The following is a 15,223-nucleotide window of genomic DNA, read 5'->3' on the forward strand; positions in this document are numbered from 1 at the left end:
CTGCTTTGCCTGGGATTCTGACTTGCAGTAAAGGTTGGGAACCCTTATACTTTTTTTTTTTTACTTTACAGATTATTTATTTTTAAATTTTTATTTATAAAAAGGAAACATTGACTAAACCATAGGATATGAGGGGTACAACTTCACACAATTCCCACCACCAGAACTCTGTATCCCATCCTCTCCCCTGATAGCTTTCCTATTCTTTAGCCCTCTGGGAGTATGGACCCAAGGTCATTGTGGGATGCAGAAGGTTGAAGGTCTGGCTTCTGTAATTGCTTCCCCGCTGAACATGGGCGTTGACAGGTCTATCGATACTCCCAGCCTACTTCTCTTTTTCCCTAGTGGGGAAGGGCTCTGGGGAAGCAGAGCTCCAGGACACATTGGTGGGGTTGTCTGTCCAGGGAAGTCTGGTCGGCATTATGCTAGCATCTGAAACCTGGTGGTTGACAAGAGAGTTAACATACAAAGCCAAACAAATTGTTGAGCAATCATGGACCTAAGGGCTGGAATAGTGCAGATGAAGAGCTGGGGGATCCTCCATTTTGTAGATAGCTAGTATGCATATTTTTAGTTAAATTCCAAAGGGTCTGTGGCTATACTAGTGGGGTTTTTTTTTTTTGCCTGTGATATCTGATATGCAGGTGGATCTTAATTATTGTCTGGGGAGATGATGTCATGGCTGCATAAAGAACCAAAAAGCTGGATCAGGGAAGAGAGTAGCTCCCAAATATGGGAAAGGTATTTAAATATTGTTGATTGTAAACCCCATCAATTTGCTGTGATCTGGGGCCCATATTCAGCTTAGGAGCCTATGTGACCTCTGCATCCCTGTAGATCTCAGCTCACATTCTATGGTCATGAGTAGGAATGTTCCAAGCTGCCCCAATATCAGGACCCATCTTCCTCAGGTGTAGCATAGAGTATATTGTTCATCCTCCCTTTGGAGGATGGAACATTCTCTACCATTGTTGATCCAAGTTGAAGGCAAGGTCCTATGGGGGCCCACAAAGGGGTCTATTGTGTTGTTCTTGATAGAGATGACCAGTAACGATGGAGAGAGGGACTTATTTGAGATCTAGGCCCATCATGTCTGTTTGGGAATCTTAGAACTCCCCGATTAGGGCCCCAGCTGATGGTGTGGCCTGATAGTGACTAAAGAGTCATCATTAAAGTATGCCAGTCTCTTGCCCTTATTCAGCTTTTGCAGTCCTTGCTTTGATGAGGTTAGCTTTGGAATGAGTGAGGGAAGTGTAATAGGAAGTAGGTGAGGAGAGTATCTAAGTCTAAACAGACACTATTTCATCATGAACTTTATACTGACTCACTACAGACTATTGTGTACTTTTGCTTTCAGGTATATATTTTGCCTAATTTATGGATACATGTGAACATATGCTGTATCTTATGGGAAGACCTGGTCTATACCTAGGTTTTGGGACTTTGTAAGGAAGTGAACCTCCTGGAATGGAATTAGAGAATACCATGAAAGGAAAGGTCTCACCCGAGTAATGAGGGTGAAGGGTTGACATTCCATGCCTGATGTCTCAGGACACAGTCTGAAGTGAAGCATGCTGAGGTGGTACTCGTTGCATTGATTAGGCTGGGACTGGCGGATGCAATATCATTTGGTATGACAAGAGAGGCATGCAGGAAAGTGAGCCCCACCCCAGAGATTCCAGGACTGGGGGAAATATAGGTTCTATAGAGGAAGTGGGAGGTTCCTGCTATCTTAGGGTTTAAGAAGACAATAGATAGTTATTGCTATAATCACATTATTTGGCAACTGGGTTAACTTTGAAATATCCCTTTGTTAGGATTTGCTGTATCATACACAACATCACCATAATTTATGTCCTTTGAAATTATTTATATATAGCCATGCCAGGAAACCCTTATCCTACATCATGCCCTCCCTGGATGGATGGGCTCTCTAGTTGCGAGTAGAGGCAGAGACCTAGTAGCTTCCTCTGGGAGTTCACTTGTCTCTAACTGGTCCTCCCTGGTATGTCTCATTACTCTGCATAATATGTTTAAGAAAGCATATTGTTGTCTGTCTTGTGTGTGTGGATAATTTTCCCTTGATTTCCTTGGCCACACTGAGAGCTGTGTCCACCTGCTGTTATAGTGCAGGATGGATGCCATCATGACCAGCTGCCTATCTGCCTCTCCATTACAGTCATTTAGTATAGCCCAGACTTTTTGTGCCAGAGGCCACAGGGGTCCCAGGTTCAACTGTGGTGCTGTAAGCAGTAGCTGAGCAGTGCTGTGGTCAAAATACAAACAAAAACCAAACCAACCAAAGTACTAATTTCTATGAGACCAGAGCATCACTCTACTCCAGCAGATGTGGTGCTAGGGCATCACACCTGCAAGACCTGTACTTTACTAGCTCAACCTCTTCCCTGGATGCTACCCTGGCTTTTTGTTGTTGATGTTTTGAAAAGATTTATGTGTTTATTGGAGAGAGAAATAACTAGAGCCCCAGTCTATCTCACACAATGCCAAGAATTGAATTTGTAACCTCATGCATGCAAATTAGGCACTCTATTTATAGTGTCACCTCCCAGGCTGCATGTACCTACCTTTTAAAGCAGGCTCTTAACCATCTCCCTTTCCTTAGATCCAGGGACAGTACAGGCTACATCTTGGGTCTTACCAGCCCTCTGTGAATAGCACAGGGTAGTGAGGTCTTGAGGTTTTACTTTGCATTCCAGAGACAACTGCCTCAGTCACTCATGGGCTGCTCAGATAGTACTTCCATTATGCCTTCTGAATTCTCTTCCTGTTGAGGGCATGAATGAGGGGATGGTGTTGCATTGCTGTCATAGGAAAGGACATCCCCTAAAATGGGTGGAGTGCTCAGAATCCATTCTCATGTCTTTTCTTTGGTGGCAATTAACATTCAGCAGGCCTGTTGGGAACTTGAGGCAACAGACACAGGCAGTGATGGCTCTGTGGCGATTGATTATTCTCTCCTCCTGCCTGGTGGGGGCCGCCCTCTGAGACAGCGGCTGATAATCCAGAAAGCACATCTTAGATTATTAGAGGGAGCTGTCAGATGCGCTTCCACCCAGCTTTCTCCCTACTCCCTGTTGCCCCCCCCCCCATCATGCAGCAGCCCAGGGGGCTGTCTTCTGAGTCCCACACTCTTGATTGTTGGGGAAGTAAATGCTCTGCTGATTTTCCTCACTCTCACCAAAGCATACAGTATGCAGAGCCCAGCCCTCTCTTACCTTCCAGTCCTCTGTTCTTCTCAAGTCAGTATATTTAACATCAAAGTGTCAGGAGCAGCTGCCCAAGAAACCCAGCTGCTGGATTGCAATGCCCCTTCTAGCAGGACAGCAGTGGAAAGAGAACAGAATTCCAGCACTGCCTCAGGGTGAGGGCTTTAGGACAGGATGCCCCTCTAGGCTGGGGGCTCCCTTTTCTGCATGGAGGTGATGCCATGGCAACAGTACCACATTGCACTGAGGGTTTTATGGAAGCTGTACTTGCCTCTGCCCTGCCCAACACCTGGCCATTAGCCCACTACCAGCCACTGGAAATTGCCAAGAGGTTAGCCCTTTGGATGCAAGGACATTAGCCTTCCTGATCCACCCCAGGGCCCAGCTGCTAGAAAGGATAGCCCTATCTTTCCCTGGAGCATTGTTTTTGCCCTTGCATCAGGACTGACATCAGCTTTTGTTACATTCCAGGACAAAAGACAGAGAGGAACTTGCCTTCTCTGGCCTAGGGAGAGAAGGAGCCAAGGGAGCCTACCTGCAGTTAAAGTGATGATGGGGGACAAAGTGATGCCCAGGGAAAACATTTTTTCCTATTTGAGGGCAGTTCTATTAGGAAGGAAAGAAGCCTTTTCTTTGGCTGGTTCTTGATAATTTAAGCCAGTCTGTGTCGTGTAGTGTGAACACACTGAACCCCATATTTGAATAGGTTGCACTGAGCCTAGGAATAAGCTGTCTGCCTTTGCACCCCTCCCTGGTGTGATTAGCGAGAGAGGGTGGGGGAGCATACAGCTAATGGATTCTGCTTCTAAACCCAGCTTGCAAAATGAGCTTTCATTGATTTCCTATTTCCTCTATTAAACCTCCCCAAACTGTCCCTTGAAGCCCTGCCAAAGTGCAGTTACAAGACTTTCTTCCCATTAGGCTCCATGCTGTGATAGAGACAGATGACCAGAGCTGCTCTGTCCTTTCACTGGCCCAGAAGGTCTCAAACTCAGGTCCACAAGCAGAAGGGCATTAGTGCCTTTCCCTGGAAGCTGCTGTATCTATGGACATACACACTCTCCCCCAAGAAGAGTCATTCCTGAGAGTAGTCACCAGCCACCTGTGACAAGGAGGCTTCCTGTAGCCTCTTACCGAGTCATAGATTACTGCTATCCTTACACTGCCTCACAGTGTCCTTCTGTATGCATCCAGTTCCTTCTCAGTTAGACTGGCCCCTACGTTAGCAGTTCTGCCTCTGTGCTTCCACCCTTTCTGCCTGGACTAGGGGTTCAGTAGTGCTGCCCACTGTCTCTGGATCAGATGAGGGAGCAGGCATCTTGCTCCCTCATCTCTGCTCTCAATAGTCTCCACTTCAACTTCTCTGTCCTTTTACAGATTTCCCTCATCACAGACTTCCTCTGTATCTGCCAGGCCAGCAGCATTGTAGACTTTGGTTAAGGACCCAGGGCTTGGGGCCTCTGCCCAGTCTGCTACACACACTTGCTGTTTCTTGGAGCATATTCTCACCATTCTTGGGTGAGTTTGCTTTCTAAGGGGGTTTAGAGTCTCTCTGGGTGCCAAGGGTGATGGATAAAGAGAGTGCAGAGGCTGGAGATAGGTCTTTTTTTCTTTTTGGTTAAAATTAAAACAATAAGGCTTGTTAATATGAACTGAAGGCTGTTGCACAATATTTTTGAGCTATAGATGTATTTTGGGAGTGTGCTGTCACTGCTTGTAAGAACAACTGTTGTACATTTGAGCTCCAGCATGTTATATAAAGAACAGTGTATTTCTCCATTACTACATCAAGCTCCACAAGGACACTTCCAGCATTTATGGAGGTCATCTGTTATATTCTTTTGAGTGTCCTATTGGTGTGTCTGCATGAAGCATTGGTAAAATGTTGGTGATGAATCATATAGTTAGGTTGGGGTAGGTTTAGAATTAATTTTTTTTGTTAAGGTTTTACTTACTATTGAGACAAAGGTGGGGAGAGCAGGAGAAAGAGAGAGAATACCAGAATATCACCCTGGCACATGCACTGCCAAGAATTGAACTTGGGGCCTCATGCTTGAGAGTCCAACACTTTTATTTGCTATTCCACCTCCCAGACCACTCATCCAAAATAGTAACTTCCTCTTCAAGTTCAGGAGGTATGCACCATGCAAATGCCTACCCTTTAAAGACAGACTTGCATGTCCTAACATCAATTTTCAATTATAACATCCAGGCCAAGTACTCAACCTGTAGGAACCAAAGCTTCTTTTTAGATGTGGGAAGGGCCAGGAAAGTGGCTTAGCAGTACAGTATGTGTGTATCATGATCCCTTTTTTGTCCTCTTGTTTAAGATAACACATCTTAAATGACTGGGGCAGGAAGGGTGCAGAAACACCCAACCAGCAGGCCTAACCTCCAGAGCAGATCCAGTCCCTTTCAGTTCAGTTACATCTGTACTGTTATGTTACATCATAACAGTACTCTCTGGAATCTGGTCCCATGAAACCACCACTGGGTGGCAAGAACAGCTGAGATTCTGGCAGCTCTACCCTTCATCTTGCTTTTTTAAAATTTTATTTTATATTATTTATAAAAAGGAAACATTAACAAAACCAGAGGATAAGAGGGGTTTTAAATGGCTGGGAAGCTAATTTATAGTAATTATAAGTGTTAACTCTTTGTTGGGCTTTATATCAAGTGATTTATATTTCCACTTAATCATAACAGCTCTAGAGGGGTAGGTGCTGGGTTTTTGTTTGTTTTTGTTTTTACTGGTCTATAAGTGAGAGCATTGGAGCACATGACAGCAGAGTCATTGGTCAAATCCCAGTGTTGACTGGCTCCAGAATCTGTGCTCATAACCCTGGCATATCTGTTTGTGCTAACTTTTTTAGCTATCACAAGCTGGATGGTTTGGCATGTGGTGAACGAAGACATTGTTATGGTGATGACATTCTGGCCTAGGGCTTTCACTGGGTGTTTTCTTATCATAGCAAAACTGAACTTGAAAGGGACTGGAACTGCTCTGGAGGTTAGGCCTGCTGGTTGAGTGGTTATGCACCCTTCCTGCCCCAGTCCCCTTATTCCTGGAGAAATATAAATTGACTTTATCTCTTAATTTGCAGAAAAGGCCACTGACGGCTCTCTGCAGAGTGAGGACTGGACACTGAACATGGAAATCTGCGACATCATCAATGAGACAGAGGAAGGGTATGTGCTTCCCCAGCCCTCCAGTACTCCATGCTGTGTAGACAGCCTCTACTGCCTCTTCCCAGACCTGAGGCTGGCTCTGTGCTGCTTGGCTGGGCTGGACCCTAGCCCACCACTCTTAGTCCTGAACTTCTGTTCCTGTTGTTTACTGTAGAGCCCCCTTTTCTACCTTACAACTTCATTCTACTTTGTGCTTCTCCCAGATCTGTCTGTCTACATCATAACAGTACTCTCTGGAATCTGGTCCCATGAAACCATCACTGGGTGGCAAGAACAGCTGAGATTCTGGCAGCCCTACCCTTCATCTTGCTTTTTTAAAATTTTATTTTATATTATTTATAAAAAGGAAACATTAACAAAACCATAGGATAAGAGGGGTACAACTCCACACAATTCCCACCACCAGAACTCTGTATCCCATTCCCTCCCCTGATAGCTTTCCTATTCGTTATCTCTCTGGGAGTATGTGCCCAGGGTCATTATGGGGTGCAGAAGGTTGAAGGTCTGGCTTCTGTAATTGCTTCCCTGCTGAACATGGGCATTAACAGGTTGATCCATACTCTTAGCCTGTCTTTCTCTTTCCCTAGTGGGGTGGGCCTCTGGGGAATTGGAGCACCAGGACACATTGGTGGGGTTGTCTGTCCAGGGAAGTCTGATTGACATCATGCTGGCATCTGGAACCTGGTGGCTGAAAAGAGTCAACAAGTTGTTGACTAATCATAAGCCTAAAGGCTAGAATAGTGCAGATGAAGAGTTGGGGGGGGGTTCTCTGTTTTGTAGATAGCTAGTAGGCATATTTTAGTTAAATTCCAAAGGGCCTGTGGCTATACTAGTTTTTTTTTCCCCCTGAGCCTGAAATCTGCAATACAGGTGGATCCAAGTTATTATCTGGGGAGATGATGTCATGGCTGCATAAAGAACCAAAAAGCTGGATCAGGGAAGAGAGTAGCTCCCAAATATGGGAAAGGTGTATAGATATTGTTGATTGTAAACCCCATTGATTTGCTGTGATCTGGGGCCCATATTCAGCTTAGGAGCCTATGTGACCTCTGCATCCCTGTAGATCTCAGCTCACATTCTGTGGTCATGAGTAGGAATGTTCCAAGCTGCCCCAATATCAGGACCCATCTTCCTCAGGTGTAGCATAGAGTATATTGTCCACCCTCCCTTCGGAGGATGGAACATTCTCTACCATTGCTGATCCAAGTTGAGGGCAAGGTCCTATGAGGGGCCCACAGAGGGGTCTATTGTGTTGTTCCTGATAGAAATGACCGGTAACAATGGAGAGAGGGATTTATTTGAGATCTAGGCCCATCATCTCTGTTTGGGAATCTTAGGACTCCAGCTGATGGGGTGCCCTGATAGTGACTAAAGAGTCATCATACAACAATAATGAAAAACAACAAGGGCAACAAAAGAGAAAATAAATAAATACAAAAAAATTAAAAAAGAGTCTTCATTGAAGTATGCCAGTCTCTTGCCCTTATTCAGCTTTTGCAGTCCTTGCTTTGATAAGGCTAGCTTTGGAGTGAGTCTAAGTCTAAGTAGACACTATTTCATTATGAACTTTATTTTTTTTAATTAATTTATTTATTTTCCCTTTTGTTGCCCTTGTTCTTTTTCATTGTTGTTGTAGTTATTATTGTTGTTGTTATTGATGTTGTCATTGTTGTATAGGAGAGAGAAATTGAGAGAGGAGGGGAAGACAGAGAGGGGCAGAGAAAGATAGACATCTGCAGACACGCTTCACTGCCTGTGAAGCGACTCCCCTACAGGTGGGGAGCCTGGTGCTTGAACCGGGATCCTTTTGCCAGTCCTTGCGTTTTGTGCCACGTGCACTTAACCTGCTGTGCTACTGCCCAACTCCCCATTATGAACTTTATACTGACTCACTGCAGACTATTGTGTGCTTTTACGTTCAGGTATGTATTTTGCCCTAATTTATGGGTACATATGAACATATGCCCTATCTCATGGGACTGGGTCTATATCTAGGTTTTAGGATTTTGTAAGGAAGTAAACCACCTGGAATGGAATTAGAGAATACCATGAAAGGAAAGGTCTCACCCGAGTAATGAGTCTGAGGGTTGACATTCGATGCCTGACATCTGTGGACACAGTCTGAAGTGAAGCATGCTGAGGTGGTACTCGTTGCATTGATTAGGTTGGCATCGGCGATACACTATCATTTGGTATGACAAGAGAAGCAAGCAGGAAAGTGAGCCCCACTCTAGAGGTTCCAGGACTGGGGGAAATAAAGGCTCTATAGAGGAAGTGGGAGGTTCCTGCTGTCTTAGGGTTTAAGAAGACAATAGATAGTTATTACTATAATTACATTATTTGGCAATTGGGTTAACTTTGAAATATCCCTTTGTTAGGATTTGCTGTATCGTACACAATATCACCATAATTTATGTCCTTTGACATTATTTGTATATAGCTATACCACCAGTTGCTTCTGTTCTCCCTGGTCTAAGCTTTTAAGAGAGTCAACATATCAAAGACTCAGCCTATGTATTAAAAAGTCTGTCTGTGCATTAAAAAGATTAAGACATTCTTTCAATCAATTTTCCCCTCGCATATTAATTAAATAGTGATTTATCTAACTATATAAACACTATTCCCACCACCAAAAGACTTGTGTCCCATCCTGTTCTACCCCCTCCCCCCACCACCCCCTGCCCCTTGAAGCTGAGCATCTACCCTCACCCTCAACCCAGGCACTTTGGTGCCTTCCTCTAAATCATCTTGCTTCTTAAGCTCTGTCCTACTTTCATTGGACAATGTTTGACTGAGTGATGCCTTGTACCAGGCGCTAGTGGAAGTACTGAGGACATAGCAGTGAGCAGGGTAAACAGACTCCCTCCCCTTGGGGAGCTGACAGTGTTGAACAGGGTGGAAGGTCATAAACAAGTTACTAAGAGTCATACAAGGTGGTCAGGTGGACAGGACTGAAGGCAAGAATGAGGTGGGTGTTTTTTTAAATTTCTTTATTGGGGAATTAATGTTTTACATTCAACAGTAAATACAATAGTTTGTACATGCATAACATTTCCCAGTTTTCCATATAACAATACAACCCCCACTAGGTCCTCTATCATCCTTCATGGACCTGTATTCTCCCCACCCACCCACCCCATAATCTTTTACTTTGGTGCGATATGCCAATTCCATTTCAGGTTCTACTTGTGTTTTCTTTTCTGATCTTGTTTTTCAACTTCTGCCTGAGAGTGAGATCATCTCATATTCATCCTTCTGTTTCTGACTTATTTCACTTAACATGAATTTTTCAAGGTCCATCCAAAATCGGCTGAAAATGGTGAAGTCACCATTTTTTATAGCTGAGTAGTACTCCATTGTATATATATACCACAACTTGCTCAGCCACTCATCTGTTGTTGGACACCTGGGTTGCTTCCAGGTTTTGGCTATTACAAATTGTGCTGCCAAGAACATATGTGTACACAGATCTCTTTGGATGGATGTGTTGGTTTCCTTAGGATATATCCCCAGGAGAGGAATTGCAGGATCTGAGGGTAGGTTCACTTCTAGCCTTCTGAGAGTTCTCCAGACTGTTCTCTACAGAGGTTGGACCAATTGAAATTCCCACCAGCAATACACAAAGGTTCCTTTGGCCCCACACCCTCTCCAGCATTTGCTGCTGTTACCTTTTCTGATGTATGACATTCTCACAGGAGTGAAGTGGCATCTCATTGTTATCTTTATTTGCATTTCTCTGACAGAGACTTGGAGCATTTTATGTGTTTCTTGGCCTTTTGGATCTCTTCTGTGTTGAATATTCTGTCCATGTCCTCCCCCCATTTTTGGATGGGGTTATTTGTTGTCTTGTTGTTGAGATTTGCAAGTTCTTTATATATTCTGGTTATTAGCCTCTTGTCTGATGTATGGCATGTAAAGATGTTCTCTCATTCTGTGAGGGTTCTCTTGGTTTGAGTAGTAGTTTCTTTAGCTGTGCAGAAGCTTTTTAATTTTATGTAATCCCACAGGTTTATGCTTGTCTTAGTCTTCTTTATAATTGGATTCCTTTCATTGAAGATGTCTTTAAAATTTATGCAGGAAAGAGTTTTGCAATATTTTCCTCTAAGTATCTGTTAATTTGTGATCTAACATCCAAGTCCTTGATCCACTTGGGATTTACTTTTGTATTTGGTGAAATATACTGTGGTTCAGTTTCATTCTTCTGCATGTTTCAACCCATTTTTTCCAACACCATTTGTTGAAGAGACTCTGCTTTCCCCATTTAATAGTCTGGGTACCTTTGTCAAAGATTAGATGTCCATAGATGTGGGGGATTACTTCTGGGCTTTCAATTCTGTTCTGCTGGTCAGTATGTCTATTCATGTTCCAGTACCAAAACAGTTTTGCTGACAGTGGCCCTATAATACAATTTGAGATCTGGGAGTCTGATGCCTCCAGTTCTGTTCTTTCTTCTCAAGATTTTTTGGCAATTCTAGGTCTTTTCTGGTTCCAGATAAACATTTGTAGCATTTGCTCTACTCTCCTAAAAAATGTGGTTTGGATCTTGATGGGGATAACATTAAATTTGTATATGGCTCTGGATAGTATATTCATTTTGATGATGTTAATTCTTCCAACCCATGAACATGGGATATCTCTCCACTTCTTTGTGTCTTTTTCAGTTTCCTTGAGTAGTGACTCATAATTTTCAGTATACAAGTCTTTCACTTCTTTGGTTAGGTTTACTCCTAGATATTTTACTGTTTTTATTGCTATAGTAAAAGAAATTGACTTCTGGATTTCAATTTCTTCTAACTTAGTGTTTGCATAGAGGAGTGCCACTGACTTTTGAATGTTAATTTTGTAGCCTGACACCTTACTGTATTGCCTGATGATATCCAAAAGCTTCTTGTTGGAGTCCTTAGGTTTTTCTATGTATACTATCATGTCATCTGCAAATAAGGAGAGTTTGACTTCTTCTCTTCCAATTTGTATCCCTTTTATTCCTTGCTCCTGCCTGATTGCTATGGCAAGAACTTCCAACACTATGTTGAATAGTAATGGTGATAGTGGGCAGCCCTGTCTAGTACCTGATCTGATGGGAAATGCTTCCAGTTTTTCACCATTGAGTATGATGTTGGCTGTAGGTTTGCTATATATAGACTCCACTATCTTCAGGAATTTTCCATCTATTCCCATTTTTTGTAGTGTTTTGATCATAAAGGGATGTTGTATTTTGTCAAAGGCTTTCTCTGCATCTATAGATATGACCATGTGGTTTTTGTTCTTGCTTTTGTTGATGTGGTGGATCACATTGATTGATTTACATATATTAAACCAACCTTGCATGCCTGGGATAAACCCCACTTAGTCATGATAAACAATCTTTTTGATATACTGCTGTTACCGGTTGGCTAGAATTTTGTTCAATATTTTAGCATCTATGTTCATCAGAGATATTGGTCTGTAGTTTTCTTGTTTGGTTGTGTCCTGTCTGCTTTTGGTATCAGAGTGATGTTGGCTTCATAGAAGCTGGAAGGGAGTATTCCAATGTCTTCAACCTTCTGGAAGACTTTTAAAAGTAGTGGTATTAGTTCTTCTTTGAAGGTTTTGTAGAATTCATTTGTAAAACCATCTGGTCCAGGACTTTTATTTTTGGGGAGATTTTTGATAACTGTTTCAATTTCATTAGCTGTGATGGGCCTGTTCATGTCATCTACTTCCTCTTTACTTAGTTTTGGAAGTTGGTAGGTATCTAGGAAATCATCCATTTCTTCCAGGTTCTCTAACTTGGTGGCACATAGTTGTTCATAGAAGTCTCGCATGATATGTTGAATTTCTGTGGTGTCTGTTGTTATATCTCTTCTTTCATTTATGATCCAATTTATTTGGGTCTTCTCCCTTTTTTGTCTTGTGAGTCTGGCTAAAGGTTTGTTGATTTTATTCACTCTTTCAAAGAACCAACATTTACTTTCATTGATCTTTTGTATGGTTTTATTTTCAATGTTATTGATTTCTGCCCTAACTTTAATGATTTCTGTCCTTCTGGTTGCTTTATTGTTCCTTTGTTCTTCTTCTTCTAGGTCTTCAAGATGTGCAATCAGACTGTTTATTTGTGCTTTTTCTTGTTTCCTAATGTGTACTTGTATGGCTATGAACTTCCCTCTCAGCACTGCCTTAGCTGTGTCCCAAATATTTTGATAGCTTGTGTCTTCATTTTCATTGAACTCTCAAAACATTTTCATTTCTTCCTTTATTCCCTCTTTGACCCAGAAGTTGTTAAGAAGTGTATTGTTGAGCCTCCACATTTTGGGACTATTACTAATCTTTTGTTGATTGTTAAGTGTTAGTTTAATTCCACTGTGGTCTGACAAGATGCTTGGGATGATTTCAATGCTCTTGAATTTGCTGATGCTGTCTTTGTGGCCTAACATATGGTCTATCCTTCAGAATGACCCATGTGTATTTGAGTAAAATGTGTATTCCAGTTTCTTGGGATGAATGACTCTGAAAATGTCCAAAGTTCTAGTTTATCTATCTCTTCATTTAGCTCCCTTATGTCTTTATTGATTTTCTGCCTGGATGATCTGTCAAGTTGAGAGAGTGGGGTGTTGAAGTCCCCTACTATGACTGTGTTGCTGTTAATATATTGCTGTAGCTCTTTCAGTAGATGTTTGATGTATTTATATGGCTTCTCATTGGGTGCACAGATGTTAATAATTGTTATGTCCTCTTGATTGACTGATCCTCTGAGCATTAAGTAGTGTCCAGTCCTATATTTTTAATATTATCTATTTTAACATCTATCATGTCATATATGAGAATAGCTGTTTCTGCCCCTTTTTGTGTGCCATTGGCTTGTATGATAGTTTTCCATCCTTTCACTTTAAGTCTGTTGAGTTAGGTGGGTTTCCTGTAGACAGCATATTGTTGGGTTGTGTTTTCTTATCCATCTTCCTACTCTGTGTCTTTTAACAGGTGAATTCAGGCCATTGACATTTATTGATATCAAAGATTAAAGATATTTTAATGCCATTCTTGTAGAGTTTTAGTGTGTTCTGATAGATGGCATATTTATGGTGGTCTGACTTATAGGAGACCTTTCAGAACTTCTTTCAGGGCAGGCTTGGTATAGTTGATTCCTTCAACTGTTGCTTGTCTGAGAAGGTTTTTATGCCTCTATCTAGTCTGAATGACAGTCTAGCAGGATATAGTATTCTTTGTTGAAAGCCTTTCTCATTGAGCACTCGATAGATATCTTGGCATTCTCTTCTGGTCTGTAGTGTTTGTGTGGAGAAGTCTGCTGCTAATCTTACAGGTTTTCCTCTGTAGGTGACTCTTTGTTTTCCTCTTGCAGCCTTCAGGATCCTTTCTCTATCCTTATTCCTTTCCATTCTAAATAGGATGTGTCTTCGTATCTTTAAGTTAATTCTGTTTGGGACCTACTGGGCTTCTTGAATCTTTATGTCTTTGATGTTATCTAGACTAGAGAAGTTTTCAGCTATTATGATTTGAAGAATGCTTTCTTCCTCTCCCTCTCTTAATCTCTTTTTGAGATCTCTTACTTCTTTTTTAGTGGTCTCTAATCCTCAATCTTGCTAATTCTGTCTTCAGCCTCACTGATTCTGTTCTCTCTCCCCTCTACTGTTTTCTGGAGTTCATCTATTTTGCTACACTGTTATGATACTGTTTTAGCTTGTTCAGCTACAGGTGGGTGTTCTGGAGATGCTTAGTGGGCAGGGAATCTGGGTCAGGGCTGAGTCTGGTACCCTGGGTCCCTGTTGCAGCAGGCTGGGAACTGCAGCTGGATTTGACTCTGGAGAGCCCAGGGCAGGCTGGAGCCTTAGATGGCAAGAAGAGAAAATCACTGCAAGGCAGAGGACCATGTGACAAGGCCATGTGCTGGGGACACAGGTGATCTGATTGGGTTGGAGAAAGTGTATAGAGGGGTATGTTCCAGGAGAGACTGGGATGGAAGCTCAGGTCCCTCTGCATCACCCTCTTAGAGTCATAGCTGTGCTGTGCAGCCATCCCTCCTGGCAACCCACTCTCATCCTTCTTCCCTCCATAACAAGCCTTCTCTCAGGGTGCAAACCCATACCAGGCCCTTTGGGCTGACATGACCCCTCTGTCACTCTCCTGAAGGCCTTCTCCTCTTTATCATCATTCTCCAATGTCTGACCTTTCGGTTCCTTAAACCTTTCACATACCTACATCTGCAAATCTGAGGACACACACTGTTTGCTCTGGAATGATGCTTTTCCATGTACAGAGTATGGGAGCCTCCTCCTGAGGGCTGAGCTGCTTTTCCAGGTCTCACTGGGACCACCACTACCACCTTCACCTCTTCCTTCCACTGAGGAGGCCTGTCATTCTCTTGGTTTCAGCTGGGATTGAGGTTCCCTCATAACCCTCCCTCCCTTATGATGTGTGGAGTGCCCCAGTGCACAGTCACCATGAGGTCAGGAGTCCTGTCCCCCTCACCACATCCTCTCCAGTCCTGGCATAGTATGTATCGAACTGCCACCTGACTAGCGTTTGTTAAAGAAGTGAGTGAATGAATAAATGAATGAAGTTTCAAGGGAATCCATAGTCAGATGGAGAATGCAGCCTTATAGACATGTTAAAATGCTGAGCGACGAGTGTTAGAAAGGAAAGGAGAGTACAGCTAAGGAATAAATTGGCCTCAGCACTGTACCAGCAAAGGAGAGATGACACCAAAGTAGAGTGTTAGCATAAGCCAGTTGCAGGGTGACTGGGGGTGGGGGAAGGGCAGGTGGGCATCCTGGGAAGGAATAGCTTCAAAGGAATATAAGCAATGGAGCCTG

The 15,223-nt window shown here is 42.8% G+C and overlaps 1 protein-coding gene across 5 annotated transcripts in view; it reads left to right on the forward strand.

The window, feature by feature from the left end:
• The window catches only part of TOM1L2 (target of myb1 like 2 membrane trafficking protein), a 178,905-nt gene that overhangs the window by 103,648 nt on the left and 60,034 nt on the right, over window positions 1-15,223 (forward strand). For 4 of the 5 annotated variants that reach the window (XM_060203231.1, XM_016189600.2, XM_060203233.1 and 1 more), the window contains exons 2-3: window positions 4,641-4,745; window positions 6,332-6,416. In XM_060203231.1, the coding sequence (XP_060059214.1) occupies window positions 4,641-4,745; window positions 6,332-6,416 (190 nt within the window). The remainder of the gene's footprint in view (window positions 1-4,640; window positions 4,746-6,331; window positions 6,417-15,223) is intronic. The other variant, XM_060203232.1, reaches the window with a different exon arrangement.

Source organism: Erinaceus europaeus, chromosome 12 (genome assembly GCF_950295315.1).
Source record: "Erinaceus europaeus chromosome 12, mEriEur2.1, whole genome shotgun sequence".
Lineage (NCBI taxonomy): Eukaryota > Metazoa > Chordata > Mammalia > Eulipotyphla > Erinaceidae > Erinaceus > Erinaceus europaeus.